The sequence below is a fragment of the Xiphophorus hellerii genome, chromosome 3 (assembly GCF_003331165.1).
Source record: "Xiphophorus hellerii strain 12219 chromosome 3, Xiphophorus_hellerii-4.1, whole genome shotgun sequence".
Classification (NCBI taxonomy): domain Eukaryota; kingdom Metazoa; phylum Chordata; class Actinopteri; order Cyprinodontiformes; family Poeciliidae; genus Xiphophorus; species Xiphophorus hellerii.
The window spans coordinates 16,988,945-17,006,804 of record NC_045674.1 but is presented as its reverse complement, the minus strand read 5'-3'; the positions used below and the strand labels follow the sequence as shown (position 1 = coordinate 17,006,804).

Genomic DNA, 17,860 nt, shown 5'->3' with positions numbered 1-17,860 from the left:
GAAAGAAAGATAGGGCTGAGGGAATGACAGGAAACACGAGAAGCAAAGCAGGAACAGTAAAGCAAATAAGAGCGGAACATTGACGAAAGGAGGGAAATTTATATTTGGAGGTATAAATATCTGGTTAAATTCAAACTGAGATAAAGTAAAGGGGTTAATGTCACAGACTTTTAGCCCCAACAGATGAACTTTCCACGCTAATCGGACATCTGCTCCATAAACACCTGACCTTTGGTATTTTAATTTTATTTTGCATCCTCAGCACTTGCTTGTTCCCTCATACGACACATCCACACGCGCACGCCGAATGATGCATGCACACACACTGTTCATTTGATTTGCCAGGAAAGAAAGACCGCGACCGCTCAAGTAGGTCCCTGGACATGAATCTAAGGACAGTAGGGAGCGTGCAGAGCAATCAAGTGATAAAGCTTATTATCTGAGAAGAGCTATATTCTAAGACTTATTATCTACCAGGAGTTAAATGACTTTCAGGTCCTCAAAGGCCCGATGGCCTGGTTTGACTCTGCTGGAGAGGAAAAAGAAGAGGTGGTTGGACGATAGGGGAAAAATAATTATGTGACAGAAGAGAAAGAAGAGGTGAAAAGATGAGAGGAAAAATATGAGGAGAGGAGATGCTTGAAGACAGGAGTGAGAGAGAAGAAGGTGATTCATGGGTGTAGGCAGTTGTTGTTCTGACTTCATGCAGCTACTGTGAAACCAATATTCTGTCGAGGGTTGGCAAATACACTGTACTTCATAAAGCTGCCAGGGGCAGCATTCTTTCTTTTGAAACTGCAAAGGTAGCTTAGTGTTGATACTGTACATAGTTTATTGCAGTGGATGCCACAGATGTTGGAAAAGCAAAAATAGATTGGCGTGTGAATGCTTATGGGAAGAAGGCTGAACTGCAGCTTTACTAAAGGATGAGTTGCATGCTGCAGGAAATGAGAAAACAGCATTTAGAGAAGAGGGATGATTATAAATTCAGCATGTTGTTATATACAATATGTACCATCATCAAGTATTTCTATTCACACGCATGTAAAATGGTTCAAGTTCAACGTTCATGGTGAGTGAGTTGAATTTTAATTGTATTCATTACTAAATTTCTAGCTTTAGTGAAAATCTTCTCAACTCTATTCATTTTAGATTGTCAGCTAAATATTACTGCTATTAGTGCAAAATCTACTGAAATCCAGGTCAATTTCCCACTTCCAACATTTACTCAGATATTTTTCCAAGAGTAAAAAGTTTCTATAGATCATGAATAGAATGTGACCGCCATCTTCTGCTAAATATGAAGTGGCATTGTTTTATTGCCCCTACTTCCCAGAAATGTTTTTTTATTGTTACAGAAACCATTTTTAAACTGCTTATCTAGCTTCCTGTCAGAGACAGCTGTGCTACAGAGAAAACCCTAGCTTGGACTGTATGGGAACAGGAACAAGAGGAGCTCTGGCTTCAGCTCCTGTTTTCTGTATTTCTCAGTAACAACCCTGCACCACCTGTTCTTACCGAAAAACAAAAGATGAACTGCTGTTTATGCAATGTTGGCATTTTTTCTAGCGGATGTCCGTCAGCCTCAACATGGAGGATGAAGCCTCCTCTTTGTCTTTCCTTCTGATTAATTCAGATAAACATTATTTGACCACTTCTGATCAGTGTATTGAACTCTTAGCCTTAGATGGTAAGGGAAATTTTATGGGAAAGAATAAAACCATGACAAAAACAGTTGATACATTTCTAAATTTTACACCCTTCATTCTAATTCACACTGAGAAGGTGTCATGTTTCATAAAATGCAACAAATTTCTTCATGTTTAGACCTAAAGACGTAGCAGGAGTATTTGTCGCTGCTACTGGGATTCTGCTGACCTCGGGGGCAACGTGAGGATTTGAAATGTCGCAGCATAGCTTGAGAAATATGGTGATCATAAAGACCAAACACAGCTGTGATAGTGGTTTAATACTTCATTACGTGTCTACCTTCATGCTCTTGGCCCTGCTTTTATTAACGGTTAGCTCCAGGAAAATTAAATAAATTTATACACGCTAACCCCAAGGGAGTTACCGACTGTCGATAAAATATTAACTTCTCGTAGTTTTAAAGAGGACCTCCTTTTAAACAGTTTGAACTATTTCTTTAAGGATTTACTGGTTAAAACTTCAAAGAAAATTTTGGCAATCACAGAAGGTAAAAATAACTAAATATGGACACTATAAAAGTTATCGACACAGAGCGCAACCAGAAGTGAGCTCCCAATTAAAATTCCACCTATTATACAACTTATTACACCTGTATCAGCTCGCCGCTGGATTTGTCAAAAATACACGGCAAGATAAAACACAAAAGCTTAAGAAGTAGAATGTAGTAAAAAAAAAATTTAGTGTGTTTAACATGAAACATTTTCTAAACTCTTCCTTTTTATCTTCACATTGAGAACATGCCATGAGATATTTACACCACACTATGACTTTGCTGTGGGAAGCAAATGAACAAGTGTTTCTAATTGCAGTCGGAGGGAAAATGCAATTTCATATGCTTTCTGAGCAGTGATCAGGAAAGTTTCTCTGCACTTAAACCAATGGAAAAGCACTTCAAACAGGAGCTCTAACCATGCCCTTTTGCAAAACACTGTTTAAACACCTTTTAAGGCATTATCAAACTGCAGTATTTAACAGTAGAGGCAGCTTAAAAAATGCTAACAAGCTTGCTGTGAATTAATGTCAGCTCAGCGCCTCTTTAAACATACAATATTGACAAAGCTAATGCAAACTAAGAGCTGTTTAGCTCAGAGTCAAGTGTTTTTCTTCTGTGTAAATGAACTAAGCACTCCTCTGACTAGAAAAGAAAACTTTGCACATCGGTATGAATTGCCTTAAAAGCTACTTAGACAGCAGAGACAACCTATAATACTCCCCCAAGAGTGCGGCACATTTACAATGACTCAAAGAGAACTTGAATCTAAAGACAAAAACACAGAGCTACAACAAAATATCCTTGGTTGATTAAGATTATTCTTTATTATGAAGTGCCACAAAATGCTTTGTGATCATTGTGCTTACATTGTCTGAATACTGGCTCAAAAAACCAAACAAACAAAAAAAAAAACTCACAGGAGATTTTCACTCTGGAACAGAGATCCAACCCTCCTGCGTTAAGGTAAGTCAGATATCGATATACAGCAGTAAAAACGTCTCAATCCAAAGGATTCTTTACAAACCCTCCTGCAATAAATTGATTATTTAGGCTATCATCATTCTTTAACTTGGAAATACAAAAGAAGAAGAAGAGAGGTCAAGCTAGTACAAGGTTTATTTTTTATATAATTCTTCTCTACCTGATTTCTAGTTAGTTTCATTGTGCTACTTTCTTTAAAGGTGGAGATGACTACAATGGAAGTACTTAAAAGAGGCCAGATCAGGAGCTCACCAGGAGACAGACTCAAGCAGGCAGACTTCATAAAGTATTCCTTCTGCTTAAAACCACTGAAAAGCCTCATGAGAGTTTCAGCCAAACACCCAGAAGACAGAATAGAGTGCAAAGTCTATCAACCAACACTTTAAAACGGGAAACAGAGTCAGAGCATCATCACATGAACTCGGTTGCTATGGCTGTTAAAAGTCCTGATTATTACGTCTCTAGACCTTTGAGTTAAACTAAGAAATATAAAGGCTGCATTTTTGTTTTGTTTGTATAAATTTGGCTATAAAAACACTTTAATCATCTGCGATGCTGAAAGAAAATTTAAAAGGTTGTCTGTATTGTACATAAAAGCTGTTCTAAATTACAAACTGGAAAAACAAAAAGGGCTTCAAAAAGTTGGTGATCTACGATCAATGATTTGATCAATTTTAGATGACTGAAGTCCAGATCAAGACCACAACTGGCTGGATCGTGTTCTTATTTTACAAGAAATAACAAAAAAAATGTTTTCTCTTTCACCAAGATCTGATCAACACTTTTTTTCAGCCATTATTGTAGAAGATAAAGAAGTCAGAAGTGTGAGATGTTATCTTCTCACACTTCTAACTAGATTTAGGCTTTTTGCCTTCAGAACATCATTGCAGACACTTCAAAATCTATGCAAGGTTTTTCTTCTTTCACTCTTATAACAAGTTAAGAAAACTAAGTTTAGTCTGTGTAATCTTTAAGACACCCTCTGTCAAAAACATCTCCAAACAGCATCAGTCCTCAGGAAACGGCGTAATTATCAAAGCTCAGCAATCCACATAGCTAAACGTAGTTGCAGACAGATTTGTTATTCCAAATGGCTTATAATCAGGCACTGTGTGCTTGCATGCATATGGATGCACTTGTTAACACATTTCTGAATGTTTCTGATCAAGCTTACAATATGTACAAACTGTATAGTTTCACAGATTCACATAAGTACGATCTAAAAATGCACGTTTGCTCAGTCTGTCTCATGGGAAGCTCCATGAATCTGAAAAAAAAAAGGTTTCTGAGCTGCAGAGATCTGGGTTCAGCATCACTGCTGTTGACCACCTACATTAGAAACTAAATGATTTATGGGGTCAGAGCTGATTCAAGTTAACCTGTCTGCAGGTATATCACTCATAAAGTGACCCTACGGGATGGCTCAGTGGGGGTGAATGGGGGGCCTGCTGCAGAACAATGCAGACTCTGTTCCATGCAGCTGCAGCATGAAACTGTGAACTGTAATCAGACTGGCCAGTCAAAGTGCAGCCTGCGTCTGTCGTTGAAGAATGCACAGTTAATGTTGTGGAAGCGCTCAGGGGGAGATGGCTGAATAATGCATTGGAGTCAGAGTTGACCTCAGTCTAGCTTCAGCAATGCACCAAACTTTGCCTTGGTTTTTCCAATAAGGCCTGCTGAGAGTTACGTGTTGCCTCCCAGCTTGGGTTTGTGCAGATCTCATGGCAAAACTCAGTGTGATTCCTTTTGGCTTCCTGCTGAATATCACAGCTAAATTTAATACGTCTGCCTCAATAAATTAGACTATTGCAAAAATATTATTTATTTCAGTAATTCGGGCTAAAAAGAGAAACAGATTGATTACATAAACTCATATAATTTGGCTGTTTTTGGTCAATTTACAGCTAATGAAAACCCAAAATTGTTATTTCCAGAAAATGTTAATGTTACTATTGCATAGCAACAATAAAAAAAGTATTTGAATGCAGAAATATTGTGCTGTGGCCTACACAGTGATGGGAGTGACTGCCTACAGAAACAGGAGAGTGAAATATCTCTTGATACACAAACTGTACCAATAGTTCACACTCTGCGAATCTCTCTGACACTCATGAAGGGGATTTGTGTAACAATTCTTTAGAAGCTATACATCACCCTGTTGCTTGGGCTTTACTTTTCTTCCACACTTTTTCCTTCCACTTAACTTCCCATCACTATGCCTGGATTGAGCCCTTTGTGAACAGCATACTTTTTAAGCAATGACCTTTAATCACTTAAACTTTTTCTGGACAATGTCAAGACTCCCTGCTTTAAGTCAGCAGTCTTATTTGTGTAGGTTTCCGAGGAACAATATTTTGACTTTTCATGAGCTCAGCAAATTAACAGAAATGGACGCTTGAAATATACAGTATCACTCAGTATGTAGCGAATCCCTATCATATATTAGTTTCCCTTTCTGAATCAAATTACTGAAATAAATGTACTTTTCCATGATACCCAGCCTTTCGGAATGCACCTGTCCATCCGTTGAATGGATGATGCAGAAAATTGCCAAGGATGTCACAATCACACAGCAGTTATTCTACAATAGGCCCCACACCCAGCAGACAGCTGATCCCAGCCTCACAAAGCCTAAATCCTACATTAGTTCTACTCACTAAGAGGCAGGCAGTGCATAACAAGAAAGGAAAGACGGGACTTTTCTTTTCGTCACTCTAACACTACATTGGCATGATCCCTGATGTCTGCAATGTTAGTATTTTTCAGTTTATGACTATAGGTGAAGTAAAACATACCTGATTCGTCAAACTGCTATACAGTAGTAGGTAATACTTCATAACTTCATCATAAAATTCCATGCATTAGGTGATTATTGCTTTTACGAGTCCTATGGAGGCTCCAAGAGAAAAATATTGCCCTCGGGTTCTATCTATAGGAATTTTGGCAAAAATTCATAAGCTTTTTTTTTTTTATGTGGTTGGCATAGGTTTCATTATTTTTCTTTTTTTGCATGCAATAATGTTAATTAAAAAAAGAAGGTAAACAACATAATAGAAAAAAATCGTACGCAAAAAAAGTGACATATGCTTTGGCCTGTAGTGGTAAAAAGACATATCCAGAACTTAAAGTGCAAATAAACAGCATCTGTTGTCGTCAAATCAAGTAGAAATATACAACAAATAATAAAAAGAAACATTGCTTAAATAAATAAATACATAAATAGTTGTTGTTTTTTTACCTCAACGGTGGAGAGATTATGGTCACTTGGTGCAGCAGAGCATTATTAATATTATTCTCATTATTATTACTATTCTTATTACTACTATTCCCCCAAAAAAGCAGAATCAGAATGAAAAAAAAAAAACACTTTCACTGCATTTCAGTGCATGGAGAAAACTAGTAGCTATATGTTTGCTATTGTCATTATTCTCATCATCATCATCATCATCAATGTTCCAAAATATATGTAGTCATATTATATCTAGATGCCAGGAGGAAGCTGCAGTAATATCAGTGTCTCTGTCCTGAACAGACAGAGAAAAAAGGAGGTGACGTGATTTCAAGGAAGTGCATGCGTCGATCAGTTAAATCCTTAAGTGGGAAAATCTCAAGGAGAAAAATTGTGCTATCTTCATCATATTCGTCATTGTGGACAGGCTCCGAGGGAGAGGAGGGGGGCAGTGGGCAGGTGAGGGAGGTAGTAGGAGGGAAAGCAAGGTCGCATTCTGACCAAAAATATACCGTCTGCAGTTTAGTCTTTAAGGATAATGGTAATTTGTGTCTGCGGTTTTGTCCCTCATTTGATCTCTTTGTAGGTTGTCATGCGTCTAATGGGCCAAGAGGGGAGAAGGGGCCTTTGAAGCAGGCAGATTCATAGTGCTTGTTCAGATAACTCTTGAGCGCGAAGGTCTTGTTGCAGCGTTTGCATTTGAAGTGCTTGAAGGCCGAATGCGTCTGCATGTGGGCGCGCAGGTTCGAGCGGTCCGCGAAGGCCTTCCCGCAGTGGGCGCACCCGAATGGTTTCTCGCCAGTGTGGGAGCGCATGTGGCCCTGCAGGAGCCACGGCCGGCTGAACGCCTTCCCGCACACGTCACACTTGTGCTTGAGGTCATGAGTGAGCAGGTGCATGGCCATGGCAGGCATGGACACGTACACCTTCCCACAGGTGGGGCACTTCTTTGCCAGCTTGCTGTCAAGCGAACGGTGTGTCTGTTTGTGCCGGCTCAGGTTGGAAGACGTGGCGTAGGTTTTGCCACACTCGTTGCAGGTGTGCCTCTGGACGCTCCGGGGGTTACCGAGGGCTTTCCTTCTCGAACGGCCGTCTGTGATGAAGAAGGCATCGACTGTGTATCCCTCGCTCACTGCGGCATCGCCGTTGATGTAGCCGTCTGTGATTTCCGAGCCCGGGCTGTCCGGAGACTCTGAGTCGGGGGCACCGTAGTCGCTGTGGATACCGTCATAGAGGGGGTCAGGAGAGGGCACCTTGATTCCGCCATCGCTCTCACCATCATACACGACAGGACTGATGTAGTCACTGATGTAGGCAGCTAAGGTGGGAACAAGAAAATAGTGTCACACCAAAGTAGGAGTCACAGTTAGGAATGATGCACATTAATATTTCTGTCCCTGAAGAACTTTGATATGTTTGTTAGACACTAAAGAAAACACATCTACCCTGTTTTGCTAAGCTATTTATATCCCTTGAACCTTCACGCAGTCACACTACAACTTCGGACTTCAGTGCATTTTAATAGGGCTCCATGTTGCAAAGCTATTCTCACAGAATAGCAGCTGTGAGATGGATAGTGAGATGGTTTTTAAAGGTTTTCACAAAAACAACTCTGAAAACTGTAGCTTGCATATTCTTATACATATTTTTGCTGCATTTATAGCTGATCTTTTGGGTCATCTCTATAACAGCTTTGCAGATATATAGACTATAAGAGTTGTCCATTTGCAAAATAACTCAAACTCAGTCAGAATGGATGTAGATCATCTGTGAACAGAAAATCACAAATATACCAAACATGTCAATCTAAATTATTACATTGTAACTCTGGCTGTATGTTTTGTGCTATTGCTTTTCTGTAAGGTGAACCTCCACCCCAGTCTCAAGCCTGAAGCAGACTGATAGCTTTTCTTCCAGTATTTCCCTCGATTTGGTTCCATCCATCTCCCCTTTGCCTCCAACTAGCTTTCCTGTTTCTGATGAAAAGCATCCCCACCACAATTTTAGGACTTGCTGTTTAAACCCCCAAAACCTTCAAAGAACAAATGAATTAATGTTATAGAAATCACACGCTAATAGATTTATTTACTAATTAGGAGAGATTTTGAATTTTCTTTTGGGGGATCAGAGTAATCAGTGGTATATGCTAATGCAAGCCACACTTGCTAAGCTTTAATTTATAAACCACAAACCATTAAATCCAACTGAAAAACAGTGAAATATGAAAAAGCAACAGAATAAAATGTGAACAAGTCCAAGGTGTTTAAATTTTTTGCATGGCACTATTTAACACGGCTGCCTGTTGAGGAAAGAGAGGCACAATGACAAAATCCTTAGCAAAGTCCCACTGAACAGCAGTTTAGATGATAAAAATAATACCAATTTATTACTGCACGTATGGCTCCTCTTGGACAAAGTGGCGACTAAGACATCAGTGATTAAAATCATTGAAGTCCTACAGACAGTAAGTCATGAAAACCTGAAGTTTCTTAAGCTTATATGTCTTGACATGCACAGTAATAACCAAAATGACACAAAATTCATAACACCTAATCAAGCATGAATTTGTTCGGGCACCAGATTTTTTATTTAAACTAATAATTATGGAGTCTTGGCTAAAACAGTAATTGAAACATACAGCAGGCCTCCGTTGTTGATTTACAAACACAAGGTGATTAACCATTGTTATTTCAGAAAATCAAATATTCCTTCCTGTCATTACATGTGGCAGTAAATCAGCAAGCACTTCATCATGCTCAAACCACGAGCAATCAGACACTCAATAAAAAGCTTAAAATGCTAAAGATTATCTAAAAATACAGGGCAGAAGAAACAAACTGTAGTCTGTGATTAATGGGTATATGATGCACTTAAGCATTGAAAAAGGCAATAAGACATTTTTGAGATTCCAGATTGTGGTAGTAGATAGATGATTATAATTGCAGAGTTACAAATATTAACATAATACAGTGTTTAACAGCATCAGGTGTGACAGCATGCCTGCACTGACAGCTGCAGTCCTTTGGTATCTGTGCTGTAATAATGCTGCAGCAACTGCATCCAAGTTCTGCACAAGTGGTAAAGTGTGAAATCAAAGTACAATCAGTGAAACAGCAGCAATTTCAGCGTGTGTCAAACATCTGTTATATATATATATATATATATATATATATATATTTTTTTTTTTTTTTTTTTAATTTCCTTTTCATGAGACAGAGCATCTGTCTCTCCTCGTTGTACACCTGTGACCAGGAGAGGCTGTTTGAAAGGATCCGCAGAGTGAGTCCTGAACTAATTTAGCAATACATCTCCCTTTGGCCCTGAAGAACTGCAGTTAAAAACACTCTCCCTCTACAAGATGAATGCACACAGGCTGACCCTGAACCTGAGGAAAAAGAAGCTGATTTAGCGTGTGAAAACAAGAATCAGCACCGTGGACTGATCCAGGGCGGAACGGGGTCGATGCTACAGTGACCACTGGCTTGCAGTCAGTGCAGCTTCGGTCAGTGCAGTGACCTGTTGTCTTTGTGCTTTTTTTTTTGACTTGACAGAAAAATTAAGAACTTTTTCTTAAAACTATTATTTTTTTTTTCCTGAGGGTCAGAACTGGTTGTGTTCTGCTCTTACTGGAAGCAGTTGCAAAAATCACTTGCATTCACACAAAGCTGGTAAAATATATATGATTTTGGAATATACAAACATTTCAATTATGTTTAATGACTACACTCAATACTGGTAACCTACATAAGTTACCATATTAAGCTGCAGAAGACTGACAAAATGTTGCCTTATCTTCATGAACACAATAAATTGTTAATTACTATAGCCATTTGAAATATCATCCAAAATTTTTATGCATTATATACTGATCCACTATCTTTGAGCCTAATTGTGTTGCTAGTTAATGCTGTTTTGGTTTGCTATATATTTTATTTTTAATTTTAATCTTTGCACATTCATGTGATCCTGGGTATTATTTCATAAAAACATTTTTATATGATGTAAACTAAGTGGAAGTGCAATACATTTCAACTGATTTGACATCAAACCTCTGTAGCATTGATGAACAAGTGTCTTATACCGACAATAAATGACAGAGAAGTGGACTCTGTTTATTAATACACAGTTTATGTGGGCATTTATTTACATTCAGTTTTATTAAGGAGGATTAGAAAAAAAGATTGTTTAAATTTATACCACACTTTCTTTGTAAAAAAAAAAAAAAACATGATTCATCCTTTTCAAATTATCCACTACTTTTTTATCTAACACTTTCAATCCCATTAGAAGATATTACTGTAAGGTGAGAAAATGTGTAAAACTTCTACATCTGTGAATTTATTTTTAGACAGATTTAGGTTACTCTCATATAAATCTACTCTCACTACACGTTTTTTTTAGTCATTGGCAATTCCACTAACAATATAACTCTCCTGTAGATCCACTTTATACTCTCATGATTGGGTCTGCTTCAGTGATGATCCAAACCTTTCCTTCAGGTTTCTCTAAACACCAATGTCCACAAACATCCAGTAAAACTGAATATTAGTTATGATGTTGCCGATTTTTGAACTTCTACCTCTTATGTGCCACTCTTAAAGTCGTTCCTTGAAATATCTAAACTAAGAGAAATTCATAAAAACTCAATCAGTGCAGTCATATTCGGTCAATGTAATCTTGATAAAACCATAAGAATTTCTTATTCCTTTTAATGATGTCTATTTATTTTGGTGATGGCACTCATTAAAATGTAATGTTTGTTCAATTGTTGACTGCATGGTGTTTATAACTTCTTATGTTTTTATTTTGCAAATCATTTTGAACGGCCTTGCTGCTGAAAAGTGCTATACAAACACACTGGATTGATTGATTAATTGATTGACTGATTGGTTTAGGTGTTCTGTAGGTTATATGGTTGTAAAAAATGTTTTCTTCAGTTTTTGTTTGAGTCTCAGGGAGGAGCAGGAATGGAAGACAGAAGTAACAAATCCCATGTGGCAAACATATCTGTTTGCATATAATAACAGCAGTTCGCAGTCCCATGAGAATACACATTGACGACACTTACACCGAGGCAGAACACGGATGGGGTATAAATATAAATAATGAGTCTAAAAGGTGTCATGTTCAGACCGAAAGTTTTCCTAAAATGGCCCTCTGTAGTGGGGATGTTTGAAGAAGCTGCTTTGAGCTGCTTAAATCAGAGGTAAGAGATTGGAGACAAAAGGTGGCTGAGACAGACTGCGTTACAAAAAGCGCTGTAGTGTCAAACGAGGCAGGTTGTTAGGTTTGTTAACCCCGACATTAAAAAGCCGTTTTTGCTTTAGAAGCACAGGATTGGTGGCATAGAGCATGCACGTCGGCGTGCAGCAATCTGTCATTGATTCCCAGCTGGAAATAAAGCAGTTTATTCTGTGTCACACACACTTAAGGTATGCGGGTAGGTTTGCAGTTTTCATTTAGTTCAAAATAATCAGCTTCGCTGTCATGATTGTAGCAAAGGCCAGATTTGTTAAGAAACTGAAATGTGACGATTAAGCCAAACGTTTACAACAAGATTCTATACATTTAATGCCAAATGTCTCATTTTTGTTAACAGCATTTCTGCTTTTTGCCTCCAAAAGAGAGTTAGGATTTATCTGGAAAACAGGCTGTAAATGTCGAGTAAATGTTTCTGCTTCAGACATTCTTTGTAAAATTGTTAAATAAATGCTTTTCCTAGAATTGTATCTCCTTGGATGCAATATTTACATGACTGCAAAAGACTAGGGAATTACACATGAATGAAAAAAAAAAATCAGAAAACTAGGTCACACTTTTTAAAACCATTCAGTAAGCAGAGTAATATTTAAAATTCTGCAATCAATTATTGCATTTTCTGACACTCATTTAATTTGTTATGCCTTAACTGGTTAAATTAAAAAAGGCTACGTCAATTCTCTTTTTTAAAATGTTGTCCTTATGTGACAGTTTAATATTATGGCAGCTGTTGCAGGTAGAGAGTGAATCATCCAGAGCGAGAAAACCAGCGTGCAAAAAAAAAAAAAAAGAAAAAATCTGCCAACACTGCAAAAATAGAGCAGTAACACCTGGTGCACGGAAACGGTGTAGAGCGTGTCAGAGGATCAGCCTCCGGTAAGGTCAGTTTAACATACAATCTTGTCTGATAACAGCAGCAGCTTTGGAGGAGCTCGTTGCATTGTTAAATGTAAGCTACTAAATTGCTGGTTAAGCTGTTCATATTGCACCTGTTGTAGTGTATCAGTGTGTCTGAGGTGGAAATCAAACAGATTTAAACGTGAATAAATGCCCTCTTTTTTTATCTGATTGTTTCCTGAAACCTCCAGGCCACCAAAGAGGCGATTCTGACGCATCTCTATTCAAGCATGTCTGAAAATGGTGCATTTTACTTTCACGGAAGCGGGAAAAAAGTAAAAGCACATCGGCTCTCTTTATCTTTTTTTGTCGTTACTTATTATTCTGCGTGGGAGCAAGAAGGTCCCAGCTGAGCATTAGGAAGGATCAGTGAAGCATGCGAGAAGCTCTTGATTGAGTTAATTTCACAAGTGACCTTTACGCAGCCCAACTCTAAGAGAAGAAGGATCAAATCCAGTGAAGAATGTTTTACATTTTGCAGGAAAAACACTTCAATTGACGAGTTCTCCGTGTTTGTGCTGTCCATTGCAGCATCTGCTCGTCTGATCTCTCCCGGTCCTGTGGATCTTAAATCTCTTACAGGCTGCTGTGTAATCTAACTTTGATATATTTTCAATAGCTGTTTGAGGGAATGAGACATAAGTAAGTGTTAATGACCATGTGATAACTCTGTGCTGTCTGAAGTCGTTCCCTAATAATTGATTGCAGTCTGTCCCACTACAACACCCACTTTATTGAAGGGTTTGAAAAAGAACCAGACTGAAAGTGTGGCTAGCTATAAAAACTTGACATGAAAATTATGATATTAGAAAATGTCCCACTAGATGAAATGAATGCAGTAAAACGCATCACTGTGGCTATACACCCATCAGGCATAACATTATGACCACTGAAAGGCGAGGAGAGACACATTGATTAGTTCTACAATTTTAGCCTAGGTGAGCTGCAGCATGTTCTTATTTACTCTATTTAGTATTATGTTATACTTCTGGATCCCTCCTGGTATAACATCACTCATTCCCCCGCCTACCTATACATGACATCATAACACTTCTGCTTCCCCACCTCCACCCTCACACAGACTGACACCCTCATTCGAGACACCATACATGAACGCCTGCGCATACACACACAGCAAATTTAACAATCTGCTGTTCCCATAATTAACTTTTCCATTTATAGCCACTCAACCTGTCCATATTTGCCTTTGTTAATTTGTTTACAGCTGGTAAATTTCCATCTGATTCTCTGCCTGAGGTTTTACACAAACAGCGCTGCTGTACAGTTTGCTGAGGTGTTTGCTGATAACTGCTCTGTGTGCCTTTAGCTACCCTCCTAGGGGCAAATACAGTATTTAAACTCGAACTGAAAAGAAATGTTATGGCTTTAGATTTTGCTGTACTGACTCCATACTATGAATGGCCTTTCCCATTAGTCCATCCCTTTAACATCTTTGTGGAAGTGCTTCTTTTAGGGCAATGCAAACTGCACTTGTGCTCCTATCACCAGGGAAGGCTGAGTTCCCAAGAGACCCAAGAAGACGTCCAGATTTGTCATGTTTTACGGTTGACTGCAATCAAGGATCAACCTGCCTGTAGAGGTTTCTCTGTGCTCTTCTAGGATAGATTTGCACATCCTCGCATCCCTTAAAATTGATCGCTCTGGTTGTTTTCTTTATTATTAAGATTATTAGAAGATTCTCTCATTGAGATCCACAATCCCATATGCAAGAGACCTGTTTTAATAAAACAACCAAAAAATACAAACACAGCAACAAAACAAGTACTTATTAAGAAATTTGACTCAAATAAGCTGATAAAAAAAATGAGCTAAAAACAAGAACAAGTTTAAAAAAAAAAAAAACATCTTTTTTTTCTTTTTCTTTTAGAAATTTGAATTGTCACAAAGTTATTTCCTCTGCCATTAAAGTGTCTCGCAGAAGGAGAGATCTTTCTTTAGGGGTTTAATAAAACCAGGCAGGTGTTTTTAAAGCTGCTGTAGTTTGAATTGCTGAGAAAGTTGATGCAGTTTGTTGTGCATGGCGCTGCATACCAGCCAGGTTGCCCATACCGGTTATAATGTTATGCTTGTAGCTTAGATAAACTTTATATCTGACATACCGTTGGTCTGTGCGTGAATTGCATCTTCTTTTAACCCGCAGGCTCTGATGTGTACGGCTCTGGTAAAGATTTGAAACAATCGCAGAAAGAAAAAAACCTTCAAGACCCAACAGGTAAATCCACCTCTTTGTCTCATGCATTATAGACCAGCCTTATTACAGGAACGTGCCCCCTCCTCTCCTGACTGCGTCCCTCTCCTCCTCCTACTCCTCATTAGGATCGGTCTGTATCCGAGACACCTGTAAGTCCCGCGCCGTGTAGGCAGCCTGACCTACCTTTGTCATGCAGCCGTAGGCTGAGGTCTGTCCTGTGCCGGTAGGCGTGTTCCAGCTCCGCCCCGGTGGAGAAATCATCCAGTTTCACCTTTTTCACCAGGAAAGACCTTGGCATGATGGTGAGAGACACCGGCACGCACGCGAGCACGCACGCTCCCACAAACACAACGTACACGCGGACGCAGCGATACACACACGCGCGCACACTCTCGCGGATGTAAAGCCCCTCGCCGACGGCCTGGCCAGCGTGGCGATCCCGTCCGTCCGTCAACACGCCGAGCAGAGGGACCGATTGTCTTCAGGCTGTGGCGGGAGCCGAGCTGCCGAGTTATCCGGTCAAAAGAGTTTTTGTTCTGCTTGAGCGTCCCTGCCTGGCCCGGTCCAGTCCTCTTGCAGGAATGGGAGGAAATGCAACTTCAGCACCGGACAGCTCCCACCGTAGGGAGGAAGAGGAGGAAGAGGAAGAGGAGGAGGAGGAGGAGGGGGTGCCTCGTGCTTTTTGCGCTCGCGGACAAACGGAAGACTGAAGGCTCTCGAACAATAATAAAATAAAATGAATATAAAAGGCGATGGAAGACACTTCGCAGAGCCCGGGCCTCTTTAAACAAGAAATGGAGGAGGAAGAAGGGAAGGACGAGGGAGGGATGCGAAGAAAATCAGAGGTTTAAAAAAATATGTAATAATAACTTAGAATGCTTTTATGTATATAAAAAATGTCCCTTTTACGAAAAAAAAGTCCTTTATATCCCTTTAAGTCAAAAAAAAAATTGTACAAAAAGGGACTCCGATGAATCAACAGATCCCCCTCTTTCTCTCTCTGGATCCCTCTCTCTTCACTCTCTTCCCCTCGCCTCTCTCTTTCTGCTGCTTCGAGCTGTTCCCGTGAGTGTGCCGTCTCGCGATCAGCTGTTGGCATTTATACGGAGAGAGGGAGAGAGAGAGAGAGGGATGGACGGATGGATAGACACAAGGGTGGAGAGAGTGCTTAATTTAATCCATCCCGCATCCCCTGGGAGCGGCGACTGGCCCGGATGATTTATTGAAGCTGTTATCACCCCCTCTTTCTCTTTCTTTCTCTGTCTTTCACTCTCCTTCGCTCTCCTTCTCTTCATTGTGTGTGTTTATTTGCGTGTGGGGGTGTGTGTGTGTGTGTGTTAGAGAGAGAGAGAGAGAGAGAGAGAGAGAGAGAGAGAGAGAGAGAGGCAAGACGCCATGTTTTGTGGAGATAAGAATGGAAATTATTTTTTTCAAGCATTCGTGGACTTGATTTAGCTATCTCAACGTGAAACATGCTTTTTAAAGATTGTTCCATTGTTCATAATGTTTTTGGGACTCATACTTCTTTTTTTTACTACTAAGCTTATTTCTAGTTATTATTTTTTTCCTTTTTTTTCTGTGATGACAAGGATTTTAAAGGGGGTATTAACTGGCATCCTGAGAGCTTAGTAATTATCATTAATGTAGCCCTGAAGGCAAAAAAGGGAGTAGACCAAATGGAGTGTTTTACAGTAGCCTAACCACCGGATTAATATGGAGGTAGGGTATATCAGCTCCAGGGTCACATTGGGTCCACTTGCAACTATTTCTGATTTTTATGTGGGAAAAACAAATATAATGTAATATAAAACTGAATAAACTTTTTTCAGAATTACTGTTCTCTTCAACTTTTCTCTTCTCTATTGAGGCTGATGTGCTTTAAAATGGGAATAAAAATGTGACGTATTTGTATTTGATTAGGCTTAATTTACAACATACACCTTTATGGATTAACTTTAATTTTAAAAAAAAGAAAGAAAGAAAGAAAGAAAAGCATTGTTACATGTATTTGATTGTCTTTCTTTGGACCCACACATACACACGAGGTTAAAGAGTTACCATCAGACATTATGCCCAATACGACACATACTGCTATGAAATACTTTAATACTTGAATTTTACTGCTGCATTAGATTTTTACAGTTGTGCCATTTTACAAACACTTGTATCATATGAGTTATTGTTGGAGGAACATTGATCTTGGTTTCTAATGATCACTGATGCCGAACATCTGAGTTTTGGTGGGGGGACCTTTACGTTTTTGTATCATATCATCAAATCTTACAGTACAAAAAAATTACATATAGGCTCCATGGATCTTTCTGCCTCAAGTTTGTATTTTTCCCCCTGCATTCAGGGGATCTCTCTGGGTACTCCGACTTCCTCCCACAGTCCAAAAACATGAGTAAGAAGTCAACTAAATCATCTAGAAAGACAATGATGTAGATAGTCACCAACCAGCTTTTGCATTAATCATTGAGGTTATAAATTATTTTCAACATCTTAATTTTTTTATTAAAATGCTTAAGAAAAGCAGAAAAAATGTTTTTCAGAACAGATACTCCATTTGTTCAAGTATTTTTTTACCTCTTTCATTTTAAATTGAAAATAAACTTCACTGAATGAAAATAATTTTAAGTCTAAATCTTTATTATCAGAGCCAGAAAGTTTTATTTAAAGGCCATCAGTGCACTGGATGTCTTATTACCACAATACACGAGGCTTAGTTTGATGCTCTGACATTGACTATCAGTGCAATTGTACAGAAAACACATTCTTTATATGACCAATATGTCATTTCAATCTGGAGAGACTCAGACGGAGATAAGAAGACAATTAGAAGAGTTTATTGACAAACAGAATTTAAAGTCTTTGGCGCTCGGGCCCCGGCTGGGGATAACGGTTATCGCAGCGTTAGCGATAGGCTTCAGATGAGCATCCCCGATGCTGTTAGGAACCTCATCCCCCAGGGCCCGGCACTGGTGGTGGAGGTTGAAGAAGGGTGCGGGCCTCAGGACCGGGCGAATGGAGGAGAAGGGGTGGTGGTGGGTTGAGCTCGGCTGGAGAGCGAAGGACACCA

The 17,860-nt window shown here is 39.2% G+C and overlaps 1 protein-coding gene and 1 long non-coding RNA gene across 2 annotated transcripts; one reads left to right on the top strand and one right to left on the bottom strand.

The window, feature by feature from the left end:
• Positions 1–3,001: 3,001 nt before the first annotated feature.
• On the bottom strand, positions 3,002–16,086 carry LOC116717572 (transcriptional repressor scratch 1-like). The gene is made up of 2 exons (XM_032559055.1): positions 14,965–16,086; positions 3,002–7,731 (listed from the first exon to the last, which is right to left on the bottom strand). Exons 1-2 carry the CDS (start codon positions 15,077–15,079, stop codon positions 7,004–7,006), a joined length of 843 nt encoding a protein of 280 aa, XP_032414946.1. The 5' UTR covers positions 15,080–16,086; the 3' UTR covers positions 3,002–7,003.
• Positions 16,037–16,616, top strand: LOC116717574 (uncharacterized). The gene is made up of 2 exons (XR_004338763.1): positions 16,037–16,111; positions 16,145–16,616. It is a non-coding gene; the product is annotated as an uncharacterized LOC116717574 (long non-coding RNA).
• Positions 16,617–17,860: the final 1,244 nt, after the last annotated feature.